Raw genomic sequence first — 17175 nt, forward strand, 5'->3', positions numbered from 1 at the left:
GGGGGGGGGCTGGGGTAGAAAAAAGGTGCTGGGCTGTTTTTACCCTAATGACCTTAATACTACTTTAATTCACTAATATGCCCTCTGTTACTTAATTAGGGCCTGTGCTTTTGTGTGTGTCATACGTTTAGCATTCCCCTACAAGTATATGAGAATGCAAAGCCCATTTGAAGCAGGTGAAATGCGAATCAGGAAGGAAGGATTATGTCAAGCTCACTATGCATATATAAACACTCAATTAACACCGGGCTGTGATTGACACGTTCACATACCTTTTTAACAATTAATTTACGGTCACTAGTTGAGATATTTGATTCCCGTTATCTGCACGTAATCTTTCCATTTGTTTTGAGAGATTATTGTATCGTATTTCAAAATCCACTTATATTTTGACCGAGCGCAACTTACTTGCTACACATTAAATCAGGAAGTTAACTCTAGATCAAACTTACCTGTGAATAAATTCTGAATGATCTCAAAAGCATCTCAGATTAATGTCAAACTGATGCCATTGACACAAGCCCAAAGGCTGTTGACACAGGTTTTTAGTATCATGCACGTGGTCTATGATGGCACTGTTATACTATCAAATAACAAGGAAAAATGGTATAGGTGACACTATCTAGCTACAGAATAGGATCTGTCTGCATCATCAGCACGGGAAGTGATTGTAGTGAGAGGGGAATGGTTTAACTTTTGACTTTGCCCAAGTTAAAAGTTATAATTGGACATTGAATAAAGAGAAGGAAAATGTATGGGTACACTCTTTTGGTGTATGTATACTATATTGGTTTGTAGGTTTAAAAAGGATTTGCTATTTGCAACACAACAATTACTGAGCACTTCTGTGCACTTCTAAATGTGGGAATGTGTTGTACACTATGAGCAAAATTGTGATTTTCTTATGCAGGGCAACGCAACAGGCTTACTTTAATGCTTCCTCCACAGCTGCACATACTCAACTTTCCTTCCTTTCCCTAACACTCTGTTACGCCACTGGGAGTGAGGAAGAAAAGCCCTGGTTGACAGCACTGGACCAATCAGCAAGTACCAGTGCTGTCAAATGAGAAAACGAAGAATGATTCACATGCTCGTCATTACCTGGAAGTACCAGGTATTCTCTAAACTTGTGACAACTGAACAGAGTGACACGGTACACAGTACAACAGAGAACTCCTGGTACTTGTAATAAAAGACTTCATTTTTCAAAATAAATTGTGAGAGTACCAAAAAATTGTCTTCTAAAATCAGATCACCTTTTCCGGCTCCCCTTGTAATTTCAAAAGATGCAGCCTAGAGAGTAGGATTGCCGGAGAGGCTTTCATTGGTAATATGTGATATAGTGACATGACACTAGGAGGATAACTTATTAGCAAAAGAGGCATGAACTGAGGAAAGTACTGTGCTGTCAGGCACCCTCTATGGGAATAAAAAAGGAGAGGAGCTGTTCCATCTTAGGGATACCAGTATCCCTAAGAATGAGATGATGCGTGGACCTATATGGGTTGGACTTGATGGACGTATGTCTATATTCAACCCCAAATACTATGTAATCTCCATCATACCCTCTGAGCCATGGTGACAGAATTGGTTACATTCTGTCACTCTAAGCAATTGCTTAGGTCGGGTCTGTGATTTAGTGCCAGGTTATCAAGAATGTTGGTCATCTTGAGAATAACTCCTAAATGATGAAAGGTGATTCAGCTATCTGTAGCAGAGTGGTGATATAATATTTTTCTTTATTAACAGAGGCACAAAAATGTATATCTAAAAAAAGTCATCCTTGGGGTTTGTTAGTCTATTTCTTGTTCCACATTTTTGCATTTGGAGGAGGTGTGGGATAGGTTTAGAAAACATTTCACTTTATAAGTCCATCTTTGCACTTATTCCCACAAGATCAACTAGTTGTATAAAGCCAATTTTGCAGCTGTGCAGCCTACCCAATAAAACCACAGCTTATGTGCCATCTTGAAGATGGGAATTTCCATATACTATAATGGCACTCCTTGCAATGGGTTTTTCATATGGGTGACTGCTTTTATGGCTTTTAGAAAGTCATGCACTCTTTCTTTCAATCAGTAAGCTCCATTTATTAGCTACACAGCACGTTGCAGCAAAGTATAATTGGCTCACAGTACCAGCCCTTGTTTCCCAACCTGAATGCTGATGTTCAGGGGAGTACGGGGGGCATAAGCAAAGGCAGATTTGGAGCATAAGCAAAGGCAGAGTTAAAAAAGGAGTCTTTTATATATGCCTAGTTTACACTATAAGACAATGTTGCATTTGCCATGTTGCTTTTGTTTGCATTGTATAAATCACAATGCAAAGTAAAGAGATGCTGGAATGAGTGATTCAATTTGTGAAATGATCCACTGATTTATAGCCAAGGATCTATTGACATGATTTACATAAATAACCCTGAAAAAAAAGATTGCTGCAGAGACGATATGACCCAAGGATTCATGGCAAGATACACATTAAAAAATATATTATCATTTTAACATAAAAAAAAACTCTGTATATAAGGCCACAGGGAAAAAGAAAATATTCCCAGTATGGATAGCATGTGTGAATATTGTTAACAGTTCAAGGTTACTTATTCTTTTTACTGTTATAAACTTGACGGCTGACCCTTTGCTAGGGTGGGACTTCTAAGATACAGGTTTTTGGCAGTGCCTCCACCTTGTTGGCCCTCGTATAATGCAGGTCCAACCCCCCAGCTGAGATAACCCTGCTCCTGGGTATTGTTACTCACTTGTTTATTTAACAAATCCAGTTCTGGATAACTTTTCTGTAACTTAATTGTGGGACTTTGGGTGACGGATGCAATACCTGTAACTACATCCCAGTCTGACGGTCTTTGGGCAGGTGCTCAGATTTATTACATTAATACATAAAAACAGCAGACTGAAAGAAGTTCTCCACAATTGTGCACAGCTCTTTCTTTCTTTGCAAAACAGAAAAATTACACACCTTTTACACTTAGCCCCAAAGGGCTCCCAGACTCAGGCTATAGCCTGCAGCTAAAGACCCCTTCGAAAGCTTACTCACCATATTTGTTTTATCCTGGTCCAACCCAATAATGACAAATTCCTCAGGGATTGGCTAGCTAACACTCAACAGATTCTGACAGATAATGCAACAAAAGAAAACCCCTAAACAACAAAAGTGGATCAACCCTTATAAAACTTCTAAACAGAAAGCAGGCAGGCCACATGGATCCTAAGACTTGCTTTATACTGTTCTAAAACATCCCTACACATGTTTTAGTTTTGTTTTTTTTTGAGTATATGATAGCAGGGCAGAACTTTTATAAATAATCCCTATGTATGTACACTGCTGCCCTGGCTGGTAAATCCTAGCTTATACAAATACAATTATTTGTTGAAGAGATTTATTTTATGTGAGAATATCATTTCCACTTTGTCAGGTTTGGCCTTTTCTATTTCAAAGGACCGGTTCACTGTATTCTATGGTGTAACAATGAACTCTAAGAGTGGCTGCCTTTACAATTCCATACTTTTTTTGCAGACACTTTTAAATTTGATGGTTTTTATTGAGCTCTCTTTACAGTGCAGCTGTCTGTGCAGTTTAGACAGAGCAGAGCTCCAAATTGTGGGGTATGCTGGATTAGGGACTGTAGCCAATGGTGTTCATATGCATATAGAAGGCTACCCTAGCCTGGCTACTCTACCAGCCTTGTATGTCTTTCCCTAAGGGCTGCATATGGAAAAATATACTTTTTGTAAACTTGCCCGTTGAAAAGTGGACCACGCAGACACTGTCAAAACTGCATTTATCAAGAAAAGGAGCTTTGTATTAGTGCAGATAATAACCATTTGCCTCACACATTGGTAAATCGTCCACATCTTGGACGATTTACCAAAGATTTGTCAGACCATCCAACAGTCCATGTAAATGCTCAAGTTCAGTACTTAAATTTGATTGAATTAGAAATTTGCCTTATTTAAAGAAGGGAACATGTAAACCATGTGCTTCATTACTGCTATATTTCAATATCCTATTCCTGGAACAAATCTGTATTTATCACAGGCTTTTTAAATGCATTTACTTTTGATTTTGGGCAAAAATGTGTTACATTTTCTTACATTATATCTGATCTCCCTATCTCTTTATTACAGATTGTCAGTACTGCAGCGCTACACTGGTTTTTTCTTGATCATCTGTGAAATCATGTAGATTTTAAATTGCAATGAACCAATATAAATTACTTTCATAAACAGGCCAACTATTAGCATTAAGCAATGGGGCTGCTAGGTGATAATTTAGGATCAGCTGGCCTTTTTTCCTATGTACAGTGACTCTGTGCCAGCTTGTATTGATATTTATTGTACTAAATGTATAACCAGAGCTAGTCTAGCATTTATAAAACAAATACAGTATATTCCTTGACCAATAAATCCTAAATCATTCAAGATATAGAATATGAGCTTTACCACGAGTTTTTGATGTTTAATAACAGGCCTTTTCTGCCGAAGTAACCTTCAAGGACAAAAAGATGGAAGTTGGGTCTAGCCCATCCAATTTGGTACATTTAGAATTATGTTAATTAGGATTATTTTAATATATTAAACATTTGCAAAAGGCTATTAGTATATTAATTTAAATCAGTGATTCACATAAACACGACATTAAAGGATGAACAGGATAAAAAGTGAAAAGACACATTAAAGGCCAGCTTGCCTTATGCTGCAAAAAGCCTTGTCATTAATGTGCACTTAATGCCAAAATAATGTATTAAGGTATTAAAGTTGGTTTTCATCTTATTACTACAAATGGAGGTTTGAAGCAGAGCACTGAGTATTTCTTTTTGTAACACTTTATCTAATACATTCAGTAATAGATGTGTCCCTTAAAGGATTTCTAATGTAGATTTTATAATGAAGATAATGAAATATACTAAAATGATTCTTCAAATTGAAAACAAAATGTGATAAGCTGGACAATGTGTGCTGGTATGCATCCAACTATTGCATTCAAGTATTAGACATATGTCCATACATAAGCACTTGTACAGGTTTTCTGTAACACTATATAGTGGGAGCAGCTATATTTTGGACTTAAAATATATTACGTACCACCAAGTCTATCATAATTTAGTACACATTTTACAAATTTAAACACATTGGAGTTGATTTCTAACCCTTACCCCATTACAGTTCACATGGCACTACCGCCAGTACATGGTGCTGAGGAGCATAGAAAATCCTATGCTCCTCAGCACCATCTAGTGGTGGTAGTGCTGCCCCATAGAGTTTATAAATGTAGGTCTGCCTTAAAGTTCCCCTATCACTGGGGAAAAAAATATTATAACAAATCCACCCTGTAAAAGAAGAAGATTTATACTTACCTTTGTGGTGGGAAGTGTGTTAAATGTTCAGTCTCTGGGCACCCTTGCTATCTGAGACTTCCAGGAGTGTTAGATAGCATGTGAGTCATTGGGTGCTGTGATTCTTCCCACCAGCCACTATGTCACTTGGTGAATGCAGTATTGATGTAGCAGCTGGTGGGAGCATCCACATCGCTCAGCAGTAGACAAGCTATCCAGAGAGTAGTTGTGACCAGAGAGTGAAGATTTAACACACTGCCTTTAGCAAAAGTGTATAAGGGCCTGTGTTGCTGGGGATTTTTTAACTTCAGAACTGCTTCTCCCCCATACAAGTGCATAGGAATACAAGTGCTGTTTGAAGTGGGTCAAATGCACATCAGCTAAAGGTTAAATCCAAATGTAATAAATTCTGATTGATCTCAGAGATGTCTCAAATTGATGTCAAAAGCACACTGCATTTGCCCATCAAAGCGTGTCAACACAGGCCCTAAAACCTTTTTTTTTTATAGTTTGCTTTGTTTTATTTTGTTCCAGAAACAGGGTTACTTTAGGCCGTTAGTGTCACTTTAAATAGGGTAGAGGAGGGTGGGTAAAAATGTGAATGTCTTTATAAACTTATCTGTCAACTGGAGCTCTACTTTTGGGCCATGTACCCTAAACTCAGCACTAGGTCATGCTGCATGCAGTAGCTCTGCATTCCAGGTGCAGTTGTCAGCAGAATTTTAATTAATTGTGACTGAAGATACTGCAGCTTTCTAGGGTTTAATTGTAGAGTCTTTTTAATGTGGAATTAGAAAAATGCATTACGAAAAAAAAAGTCAATTGTTTTCTGCGGTGGTGTTCTTTTCTTGACAAGAGTTTATCTTTCAGTGTTTTTTTTATCTTCCTGAAAGACCCTATTGAGTAAAAAAAAATTTGCAAACACAAGTAAATACAGTGTATAGGATTTTTTGAACAACCTCATAAGCCAATATCCTAGTGGCTGATGACTGTTACCAGTAAGGGCAAGGACATAAGTATAGTATACATACATATAGTAGGGCAGCATTTCTCAACCTTTTTTCAATCCTGGCACCCATTAAACGTATGCAAAATCTTGAGGCACCCCAGTCTAAAATATAGAAACCGTAAATGTAAAAATCAATGTGTGGTCCCTCCAAAATCCATACCAGGCCCTTATCCCAGAAAGGCTTTTTAGGTTTAGACAAGGTGGGTGGGGAGGAGGATGCAAGTTGTGGACAGGGGCCTCCCCTCACCTTGCCAGAGATCCTCCATAGCACAATGACAATGATATGACCAGTCACATGGGCAAGAGTCTCTGGACTTATCTTCTTCATAATGCTGGACAATAAAGTGGGGGGCAGGGATCGTCAGTACAGGGTGTGTGCAATGTTTTTATATGCAATGTTTTTATAAGTACATATTATCACAGGGTTAAAGAAGAACTCCAGGCAGACTCCTACATGCACATCTAAGAAGTATGTAGGTTTACCGTTTTAGCGGCTAAAGGATTTGTAGTTGTGAACAGCCATTCTTGCAATTTACACACATCTACCACACCGCACAACCAGATGATTTACGTATTTCCTGGTTCAGCAATGCAGCTTCCAATGCCTTTTCCTCTCCAGCCTGCTCACCAGGCCATGACTCTATGTTATTTCTGTTCAATGAACATGGGAGTGATCCAGGAAGTAATAAAGCTGAACCAGAAAGAAGTCAGATGGTCTACCTCACTGTACTGTGTGCCAGATATGTGTGAATCAAAGCAGCTAAATAAAATTGTCAGGCACTTGGCAGACAAAACGGTAAACAAATATGTATTTCACCTGATTATCTAGTTGTCTCACTTTAATGCATACAAAAGACCCACTAAAGATTAGCATACACACTCTGGAGACTGCACCTTGTAAGGGGGCCGTGCACATACTCTGGAGAATGGACACCGTGAGTTTAACACACTTACTAGACTGGTCATTGAAGGATTAATGCTGCTGACTGAGGCATTGGGCACATTTGCCATAGACTGGCCACTGATTACCACACCCCCCATTGGCTGTAGACATGTGTTACCACACATGCTTTTGAAACCTACCTCTGAAGGGTTAACTTACACACTTTGGAGACTCACCCCTGGGGACTTTTATCTGATGGGTTAACCACCAGGGTTTTTAACCCCTTATGTAAGCAGAAGTCATCGATGCCTAAATTTCAAGACCAAATTTAGCAGCATTGGTATGTGTCAGTTTTCTTTTTACTCATTGCCTCTGTGACTAATAATAATGTAATAGGAAAACACACTATAGTTGTTTTTGATAATGCAGTCAAAGCTTACTTGAAAAAATTCCCTAATGCATGCTACCTTCCATCTAACCATCACTTTCAACAACTTCCTGGATTCCCAGTGTGCTTTGCCTGCTGTGTGATGTGATGCAATCTCAATTTCTCAAGGCTACATATGCCATCATGCATTGCTTCCAGCAAGCAATGATGATGATAGACTGTGGGAAGTTCAGATGTTCTGTTGTAGTTCAGAAGGCACACTTAGTTAGAGTAGTGACACTACCTTTATCACACATACCCTGGAGACATACCTCTAATAGATAATACACACATGCCCTGCTGGTGTGAAAACTGGTAAGTTCTATATACAGGAGGGGGCATCCCCTTGCTTGCATGGACACTGGGAAGTGAGGTATGTGTACTGGGGGCAAGATGCAATGAAAAGAAGGAGAAGACCAATTTGAATGCTGGGGTGGAACCCCACTGAAATGAACATACTCTAAATTCAGGACCTGAGGCAATCTTTTACTAAAAAGAATGAAATGTGTAATTGTTTAATTAAAGCAAATTTACTGGCAAACCTGCCATAGGATTTGTACATTTTTTTAGCTACTTACTACTTTTTTTAGCTACTTAGCTGTAATTTGCCCACGTCATCCACATTACTGAGCCACAAAGATCATTGTAGTAATTCCTGGTTCAGCTGATTCCCAGATAACCTTCCTGCTGATTGAGCAGCAATGAGCAGCTTTATTACTTGCCCAGTGAGCAAGTTAGAGGAAGGGAGGTGACAAGGTATGCTAATTGCCACACTAGGAAATAAATATGTCACATGTCTGGGCAGACAAGCATAAATCAGGAGACTGGTTAAACAGAATTACAATTTCTTTGGCAGGTAAAGCGATAAACATATGCGCATTACAACAGTGTTTTTGTGGAGTTATATTTTAAAGAAGAATTCCAGGAAATTTTTATTATTAACCTTTGTAGTGGGGATCGTTTGTCTCTAGGTTAAAAAAATTACTTATACTCACCCGATGCTCCAAGCCAGCTTCTTCTTAGACCGGTCCTTTCAGCCTTGCTCTCCCTCCCTTGCAGCGGTCTTATAAGGTCCCGTAATTCATCATGTCCTATACACAGTGTATAGACGTGAGGAAGCTGAGTAAGATTCGGATGCTGCAGCGTAGGAGGAGACAGGCTGGAGGGAGTGCTGCGACAGCTGGCTGGCTAGGAGCTTCAGGTGAGTATATCTTTGTTATTTAACCCCACTGCAAGAGTTAAGAAAAAGTTTTCCTGGAGTTCTTCTTTAAGTTACAAAGTATATATAGAGTTCAAAGAGGCACTCTAAAATGCTTTTACATACCTTTTCCTCAGGCCCCAACTGTCCTGATCCTGAAATTCCTATAAAAGTTTAGCCTTATGATTCAATACAGTATATAACTTTGAGTACACAGTTCCATTGCAAGACATAGACTTAGGAAGTCTTGTGCTGCAGCTTGTTAATATTTTAATATACTTTTCTTTAACTTTTCTACATATTGTTGTATTAGGCTATAAACTGTGACTTTCCACTGTATACATTAATATATGTAAGTTTATGCTAAATAAATGAGTTAATGCTACAAACTAAACCTGTTTTTCTTTTTCACTTTAGGGTATTTACAGTTGTATTCATGGTGTCCCTATAGAAGACAGACAGTCTACGATGAACTCCCCTTCAGCTACAATGAATAACACACACTCTAATATACTACGACTCCTCCGGACTGCCAAGAATATGGCTAATCTTTCTGGGGTAAATGGGTCTCCTCAGAGTGCATTAGACTTCATACGCCGGGAATCTTCAGTATATGATATCTCTGAACATCGGCGGAGCTTTACTCACTCTGACTGCAAATCTTTTCAGCCTGAGGAGAATCTATTCAGTGACTACATCTCTGAAGTTGAAAGAACCTTTGGAAATCTTCAGCTTAAAGATAGCAATGTCTACCAAGATCATTTTCATCATCACAGACCACACAGTTTAGGGAGTAATAGTTCTATTGATGGTTTATATGACTGCGAAAATGCTCCTTTCACAACACAGCCCAGATCACTATCCAAGAAACCCTTAGATATAGGCTTGCCTACTAAACACCCAACAACCCAAATAGGTGACCTTTATGGAAAGTTTTCATTTAAAAGTGATCGCTATGGTGCACATGATGACTTAATTAGGTCAGATGTTTCTGATATATCCACACATACTGTCACATATGGCAACATTGAAGGTAATGCAAAAAGGAGAAAACAATATAAAGATAGTCTAAAGAAAAGGCCAGCTTCTGCTAAATCTCGAAGGGAATTTGATGAGATAGAATTGGCCTATCGTCGGCGTCCAAGGTCTCCTGATCACAAACGCTACTTCAGAGACAAAGAAGGTCTACGAGATTTTTATCTGGATCAGTTCCGGACGAAGGAAAACAACCCTCACTGGGAACATGTAGACCTGACAGATATGTACAAAGAAAGAGGAGAGGAGTTTAAACATGAGAGTTCTTGCTCTAATAGGCAACATCAGAAACATACCGGTGAGTATGGGCAGAATGAAAGAAAACATGGCACCGGAGGAAATGCTTGGGAGAAAAATCTTTCTAACGTGGAGTGGGAAGACAGAACTGCGGCTAACTTCTGTCGTAACTGTCCTTCAAAGGTGCACAATTACACAGGACAGAATACCAACCGCCAAGCCTGTATCCGCTGTGAAGTCTGCAAGAAAGCAGGAAATCTTTATGACATCAGTGAGGACAACTCACTCCAAGACTTGGATGCACGGCCAATTCCACCTGCCAACTCCAAATATCCACAAAGCCCATCAAATGGCAAAGCCCAAAAGCGAAACCGAAGCAAGCTCCATCGCCAGCATTCCTACGACACTTTTGTGGACCTTCAAAAAGAAGATGTGACCTTAGCTCCACGCAGTGTCAGCTTGAAAGATAAAGAGCGCTTCCTGGATGGCAGCCCATATGCTCATATGTTTGAAATGCCTAATGAGTCATCCTTTGCAAGCAAGTCCCATGGCCCAGGCCATAATCCAGGGGGGCACATGCTCAGCCGTTCCCTTTACCCTGACCGAGTCACCCAAAACCCATTTATTCCAACTTTTGGGGATGATCAATGCCTGTTGCATGGGAGCAAGCCCTACTATTTTAGGCAACCAGCTATTGGTGGCTTGAAGGGAAGATCGGACTTCCGAGGGACTGGTAAATCACTCACTGCTTTAAATGCGGGTCCCACAGGACGTTTCCAAAAAGACATTTGTATAGGAAATCAATCCAATGCCTGCGTTTCAAACAATAAGAACCCCAGATCTTTCAACAACTCTACCAATGGCCATGTGTACGAGAAGTTATCCAGCATTGAGTCAGACGTCTGAGAGGGGGATTTGGGCTGGGACCTAAATTCTGTGTTTCCCAGTTCCCAAATGTTATTCTCTTACAGTGAAGCAGGACACATGTGTTCTTGAATGCTGTTGGTATGGGATGAAATGCAGCCTTTTTATTTTTATTTTTTTCTTCTCTTCCTGGGGCCATCTCGTATTTCTATTCATAAGGAGTTCATATCATAGTCTGAAGAAGCACCAAGCTGTCAATAAAGAGGGATAGGGGGGTATTGTTTGTCTTAATTTACCTGAGACTTGGGCTGAGCCCTGTAAAGAAGGGAGGATAAATTAATATGTACAGACGTTCTTGAATTTTCTTCCTAAACCAATTATTGAAGAGCTGGGAAAAGAATCAGAAGGGTAACTTGAAAAAGAATAAAGGAAAGTTGGTGCAGGGGAAGTTTTAGAATGAAAGAGGGTACTGCTTACACTATGGAAAGCTTCCAAAGTCCTCTTAATGCAGGAATGGAACCTGGGGATTCCATACAGATGAGCAAATGATAACTGGGATCTGCCCTGATTTAAGTGATAATGTTTGTTGTGTTGAGAATGTCTGAATACACATGTGGCTGGAAATGTATGACTACATGAATCCTAAAGTGAGATAACTCCACTTGTCCATCCTTCATTAACTCATTTCTTCCAATCATTTATTTGTTTTAAAACGACAATATTCTGTTTATATGCATTCAGATCTAATCATTTGAGATGCCATACCCTGCAGATACTTACTTTGCAAATACACAAAGGTAAAAATACATATTTAATTTTTACCAAAAATCTGTTGGTTCTTTAATGAACTGAATTTTTTTTGCTGCTCAGGAACATCACTATAATATTTACAGCTACTTTTAATGCCCAAACAATTGTAATCTATAAGCAGGATTTGAATTTATTTGCTTTCCATTAATTTGTAGAATAGTAAACTCAGAAATCCAGCAGTGAAATCTTATAAAGGTTTTTATATTTTTTATATTTAGTTGGCTGTGCAAGACTTGTAATTCTGCTGTTCTGCAGTTCATTAGTTCTATGATCTCAGCCATAAAAGACTGTTTAAAATTAGACACAGATATAGAATTATCAGGACAATAGGCTATATGAATCACATCTGCATCCAAGGGCTTCCTAGTATGGCACTGTCTTTTCAGAAACAGATAGTACCAGTCTGGGTTTAGGAATTATGGTTGTCCTTCATAGTGAAGGCATTTTTAGGAATCTAGGTTCATTATTTCCCACAGCCTGTTTCCAAACACCATAAACAGCATCATATGAAATGCCATATATCACAAGTGAGTGAATTTTACCACTTCAATCCCAGGCGTCTAATGGCTGCAATTAAACATTTTGAAATTATAAAATGGAAGTATTAAATGGACAAATACTGTACATAACCATTTTCTGACCATTGTTACAATGAAAACACCAACCAATTGTGAAAAACGCTCTTTCCATTAAGCACATAATGGTTGATCATAGTTATATGATCCGTTTTTCTGAGGGCTAACTGTAACAAGCTCTGCAACTCAACCTATAATATAATGTTCACATATATGTATTTCCATTAACGTTTACTGAAGCAGATAACACATTATTGGATGGACAATGGAAAGATGACTTAAAAAGTGTAGAGAGCACATGGTATGGTTGGTGTGGTGACTGAGGGCAGTATCCTAGCACAAGAGCTATGACCATAAGGGCATTAATCTTAATTTCTCCTAGGTGGCACATGGTTATAGCTGGAGATAATGGGAAGCGCCATCCTAGCCTCCAATTAGTCCTTCCATCACAGTGAATGTGAAGGGAGAGAAATCAGGGTGCCGCTTCAGTCATCAGAAAAACAGGATGGGGTCCTACCGCCCACTGTTAATTTTTCTTTTTTTTTGTAAATATGTGGTTGATTTTTTTTCAATAGACTTTTCAATGAATTTGTAGTTACACAGAGGGAGATGGCTGCGTGTCTTGCCACAAGACACCTATTTTATGGGTTTGAAGGCTCTGTATCCCTGTGCCATTTCCCAGAGCTTTTGGATCATAGTTCTTCAAGATCCCTGGCTCATTTTTATTTTTTTCTTCATGTGCCAATTGACAGAGCTTGGTCCTGGAGTTAAGAAGATTTTATTATGTGCCAATTCCTTGAGTCATGAGATGACAGACTCTGAATTTATGTGCCAAATTACTGAAGCCACCTTAGAAATGAAGCTCTCATCAACTTTACCCCAACTTCATAGCCTTTACATCTATGAAGCCATTAAAGCAGAATGTGAAACTGGCAATATATTTGTCCCCCAAATATGGTGGCACCACCGACAAACAATTTAACCTTTTCTGTGCTAGACCATTTAGCAGCTGGCTGTTTTAAAGTTGGTAAAACAAAACAAAGTGTTAAGTAAATACTGAACTCTTACTTCTCACTTTAAGGCATGTGTATCAAGGTATAATGTGGAATGCGAATTATGAGCTTCACACAGTAAATGTGTAGCAGGTTTCATTGTCCTAAAGAAGTCCACCTGAATTCATCCCTGTGAAGTGCTTCTGTAGTCATTTAGGTAATTTTGGTATACTGGCTATACCAAACAACTGGTGCAACTTTCAAAGAGAAAATACACAAAGGCAATAAGAACAAGTATGTATACTAGATAAAGTCAGTAGTACCTTGCATATTTATTCTTGCATTTATAAACATTGTGCAAACACTTTTCAGTATATCTGATCTTCTCTCCATTTGCAGCAATTTACTCCCATTTGTTTTTAAACACACACACATGCACACCCATATGCAATACTATTTCATACCTCTAAAAACCCACATCCGGTGTTATTGCTATAATATAGCTAAAACTGTAGGATAAATAGGTTTTATATTGGGTTTTGTACAGTGAAATCCAAAATAGTTGAATTATTTTTTTGCTTTTTTTTGGTTACTGGGGAACAATTCTGAAGTTCATTTGGCCATAACAGCAACACATTAATCAGTGTCTATTGAATGATCTGCAAAGAGTTTGCTCATTTGATCACAAATACTATCCTGTTTGGAAGTGTAGTCAAAGAGCATGTCTGCACAGAAAACCATCAAATCTATTCAGTAAAACAGTGCAGATAAGAACATATGAAAGGGTAATTGAAATGATAAGTACCGCCTCCAATATGCCTTCTTAACTCCTTTTGTAATAAATGCCTAAAGATGTGCTGAAAATTGCTCCCTCTTCCTGTTTCCACTGCTGTTGTCTGACCCAGTAGTGTCTGGAGCTGACATCAATGGGTTACTGTGCCCTATACTAGAAACTTGTGCAGGTGCAAAATGCCTTCTGGTCTATACAAGATGGAGGCAATTTGGTAAGCATGTCTATAAGCACAGAGACAAGTGGGCACATATAGGGGGCAGTAATTTCTCAGTTCAGTTACCCTTTCAACGCAAAGTCTAGTATTCAATTAGTATCCCATTTGTACTTTACTAACTTCGATAAAATAATTTAACTATGATTTAATTGAACTGTGTTATTGTGCAAACACTTAAAAAGAATGACCCTTCACATACAGTAACAATAACAAGTAATATGCAGTAATATAATAAAATTGATTGAAAAATTACAGGAGCTGGGTGGAAAATTGACGACCAAACAGTGACTGCATCTCACTGTTCGGATATTTAGACATCTGTGGAATACAATAGCCAGCTGGGGAGATTCCGCCATTCACGCAGCTTAAATCAGGTGATTTCTCGTAATAAGCGTGAGGGGCTGAGGGAGAGAAATCTAGCCATATATTGCTAGCTTATAGGAAGTATAAACGAAAAAGAATAGAGAAAAACCTGAGCACTTGAGCAGTGTAGAAAATGGTTTAACTGATAAAGCTTCTAACTTACTTAAAGGAGAACTATGAGGTGACTGAACATCACTCATCCTCACAGTTCAAACCGATGTGTGACAATGAAACTGTCACACGTCGGCTCAATAGATCGGGAAGTGAGCGAACACATACCGTTGCTCGCTTCTCGATCATGTCCCTGCAGAGAGCCGTGACGGTCAGTCACGGCTTCCTGCAGGGATTCCCCCCCTCCCTGCTCCGATCCTCCAGCGATGACGGGGGAGGAGGCTAGTACAGCGAGCTCTGCCTCTAGATAGGCAGAGCCAGCTGTCACCCACACAGCTGGGTGGATCTCGACAGTAATGTCGGGATCCGTCCCAGCTGTGGCGGTCTCAGTATACCGCAAGCTGTAGCTCGCAATATACTGAGCTTTGGGTCACAGGAGGACGCTAGTTTATTACCTCCCGTGACCCTTAGGAGTAGACATGTGCGATTCGTTCCGAATCGAAATTCGGACGAATTTTCGGACATTCGGATGTATCCGAATTCCGAATTACAGACATAACGAATGCAAACGAATCCGAATTTCCATTTCCGAAATTCGGTAGCGGTAGTTCGTACGTTCGTTTCCTGTTATTATTCGTTTCTTATTCGTTTCGTTCGTTGGAACAAAGGGACATTAGAGAAGGAGAAAAATATTTTTTCCCCCTCAAATGTCACTTTGCTGCGAACGAACGAAACGAATAAGAAACGAATAATAACAGGAAACGAACGTACGAACTACCGCTACCGAATTTCGTCCGAATTCCGAATCCGAATTGACTTTCACACCCGAATCCCAAAAAACGAAATAACACAGATCCGAATTTAAAACGAAACGAAACTAAACGAATTTTTTGGCAGTGCACATGTCTACTTAGGAGAACTATGGGGAAAACACTTATCCCACAGTTCTCTTTTAAATGGTTATGAGTAGACATTCCTTAGGATGCAGTAATTAATAATGCAGCAAACAAAAAATAAATCAACCTGGTCTTAATTCAAATGGGCCAGATGTTGCTCTTTAAAGGAAAACTCTATTTCAGGGGATATCTCTAATTTGACTTTTGGCTCTGTGCAAACCTAGAAAGCAGTAAGTCAGTCACACAATTAGGAAACAAGAGTAATGCCATATTGCAAGGAAGCAAGATTTACATTTTACCTATTGTAGAAAACCATAGTAGTTGCATGTTGGCTTGTAAAGGTAATCTTAATACTATTAAATTATTTATGTTCTATCTTTTTTTAGTGAAAGCAGAGCTATCCTTTTAAAACTACCTATTTTAATCAGGAGCCGCCTTACAACTGCCAAAAAAATAAATAACATGCCAATCTTGGAACATTGTACAGGTTCTGTACATTGTTTTTAGAATACCCCAGAAATGTACTTTATTGTTCCTTGCTTTTCCCAGCTTTGTGTAAAACGATAGGATTGATCACGTAACATAGGCATTGCTGAGTTTTATGTTCAAACGCAGTGCAGCTCAAACACGTGCATTCGAACACAAAGGTCTGTGTTTAAATTGTATTTTTCCTGTAGTGCAACATTTATCTACAATAGGACATGTTGTATGCAGAGAAATGCAACGCAAAGCAGATGAATTGCAGCCTCATGTTTCATTAAAGGAGAACTATGAGGTGAGTGCTTTTCACTCACCTCATAGTTCTAGCCGACCTGTGACAATGAGACTGTCACAGGTCGGCTCAGCAGATTGGGAGGTGAGCGAACACATACCGGCGTTCGCTCACCTCTCGATCCTGTCACAGCTCTCTTTATCGCGCTATACTGAGCTTAGGGTGATGGGAGGACGCTAGTTTGTGTCCTCCCATTACCCTAAGGAGAACTATGGGGAAAAGCCTTAACCCCATAGTTCTCCTTTAAGTAAATAAGAACCTGCAGCCCTGCATTTGATGCATGTTTCAAACAAACTTCAACTGCACAAAAACAACATTGGGATTGATTTCCTAAGAGTAAAGCATGTTAACTTTGCAAAGGGAAAATCTAACTTTTCCAATTTTCCTTGCATGTGATTGGGTATTCTTTGCATTATTAACACATTCATAAAGCAAAGTGAAAATGCTCTACTTTTTTCATAAATCAACCCCACTGTTGACACAAGCCATAATGTATATGACTGAAAGAAGTGGTTTATCTAGTTTATGCAGTATTTATTACTGCACAAGAGATTTATCCTCAACCAACATAGATGTAATTCTTTAAATGTAGTCAACACTATTTCTAAGTCATGACTCAAGACTTAAAATGTTTGTATAGTGATGT

The 17175-nt window shown here is 39.0% G+C and overlaps 1 protein-coding gene across 1 annotated transcript in view; it reads left to right on the forward strand.

Moving 5' to 3' along the window:
• The window catches only part of GRIN2B (glutamate ionotropic receptor NMDA type subunit 2B), a 74938-nt gene extending 63893 nt beyond the window's left edge, over positions 1–11045 (forward strand). The window contains exon 9 of the mRNA XM_018565309.1: positions 9285–11045. Coding sequence (XP_018420811.1) covers positions 9285–11045 — 1761 coding nt within the window. The remainder of the gene's footprint in view (positions 1–9284) is intronic.
• The last annotated feature ends 6130 nt before the right edge of the window (positions 11046–17175 follow it).

This window comes from Nanorana parkeri, unplaced genomic scaffold, assembly GCF_000935625.1.
Source record: "Nanorana parkeri isolate BGI_ZX_2015 unplaced genomic scaffold, ASM93562v1 scaffold832, whole genome shotgun sequence".
NCBI lineage: Eukaryota > Metazoa > Chordata > Amphibia > Anura > Dicroglossidae > Nanorana > Nanorana parkeri.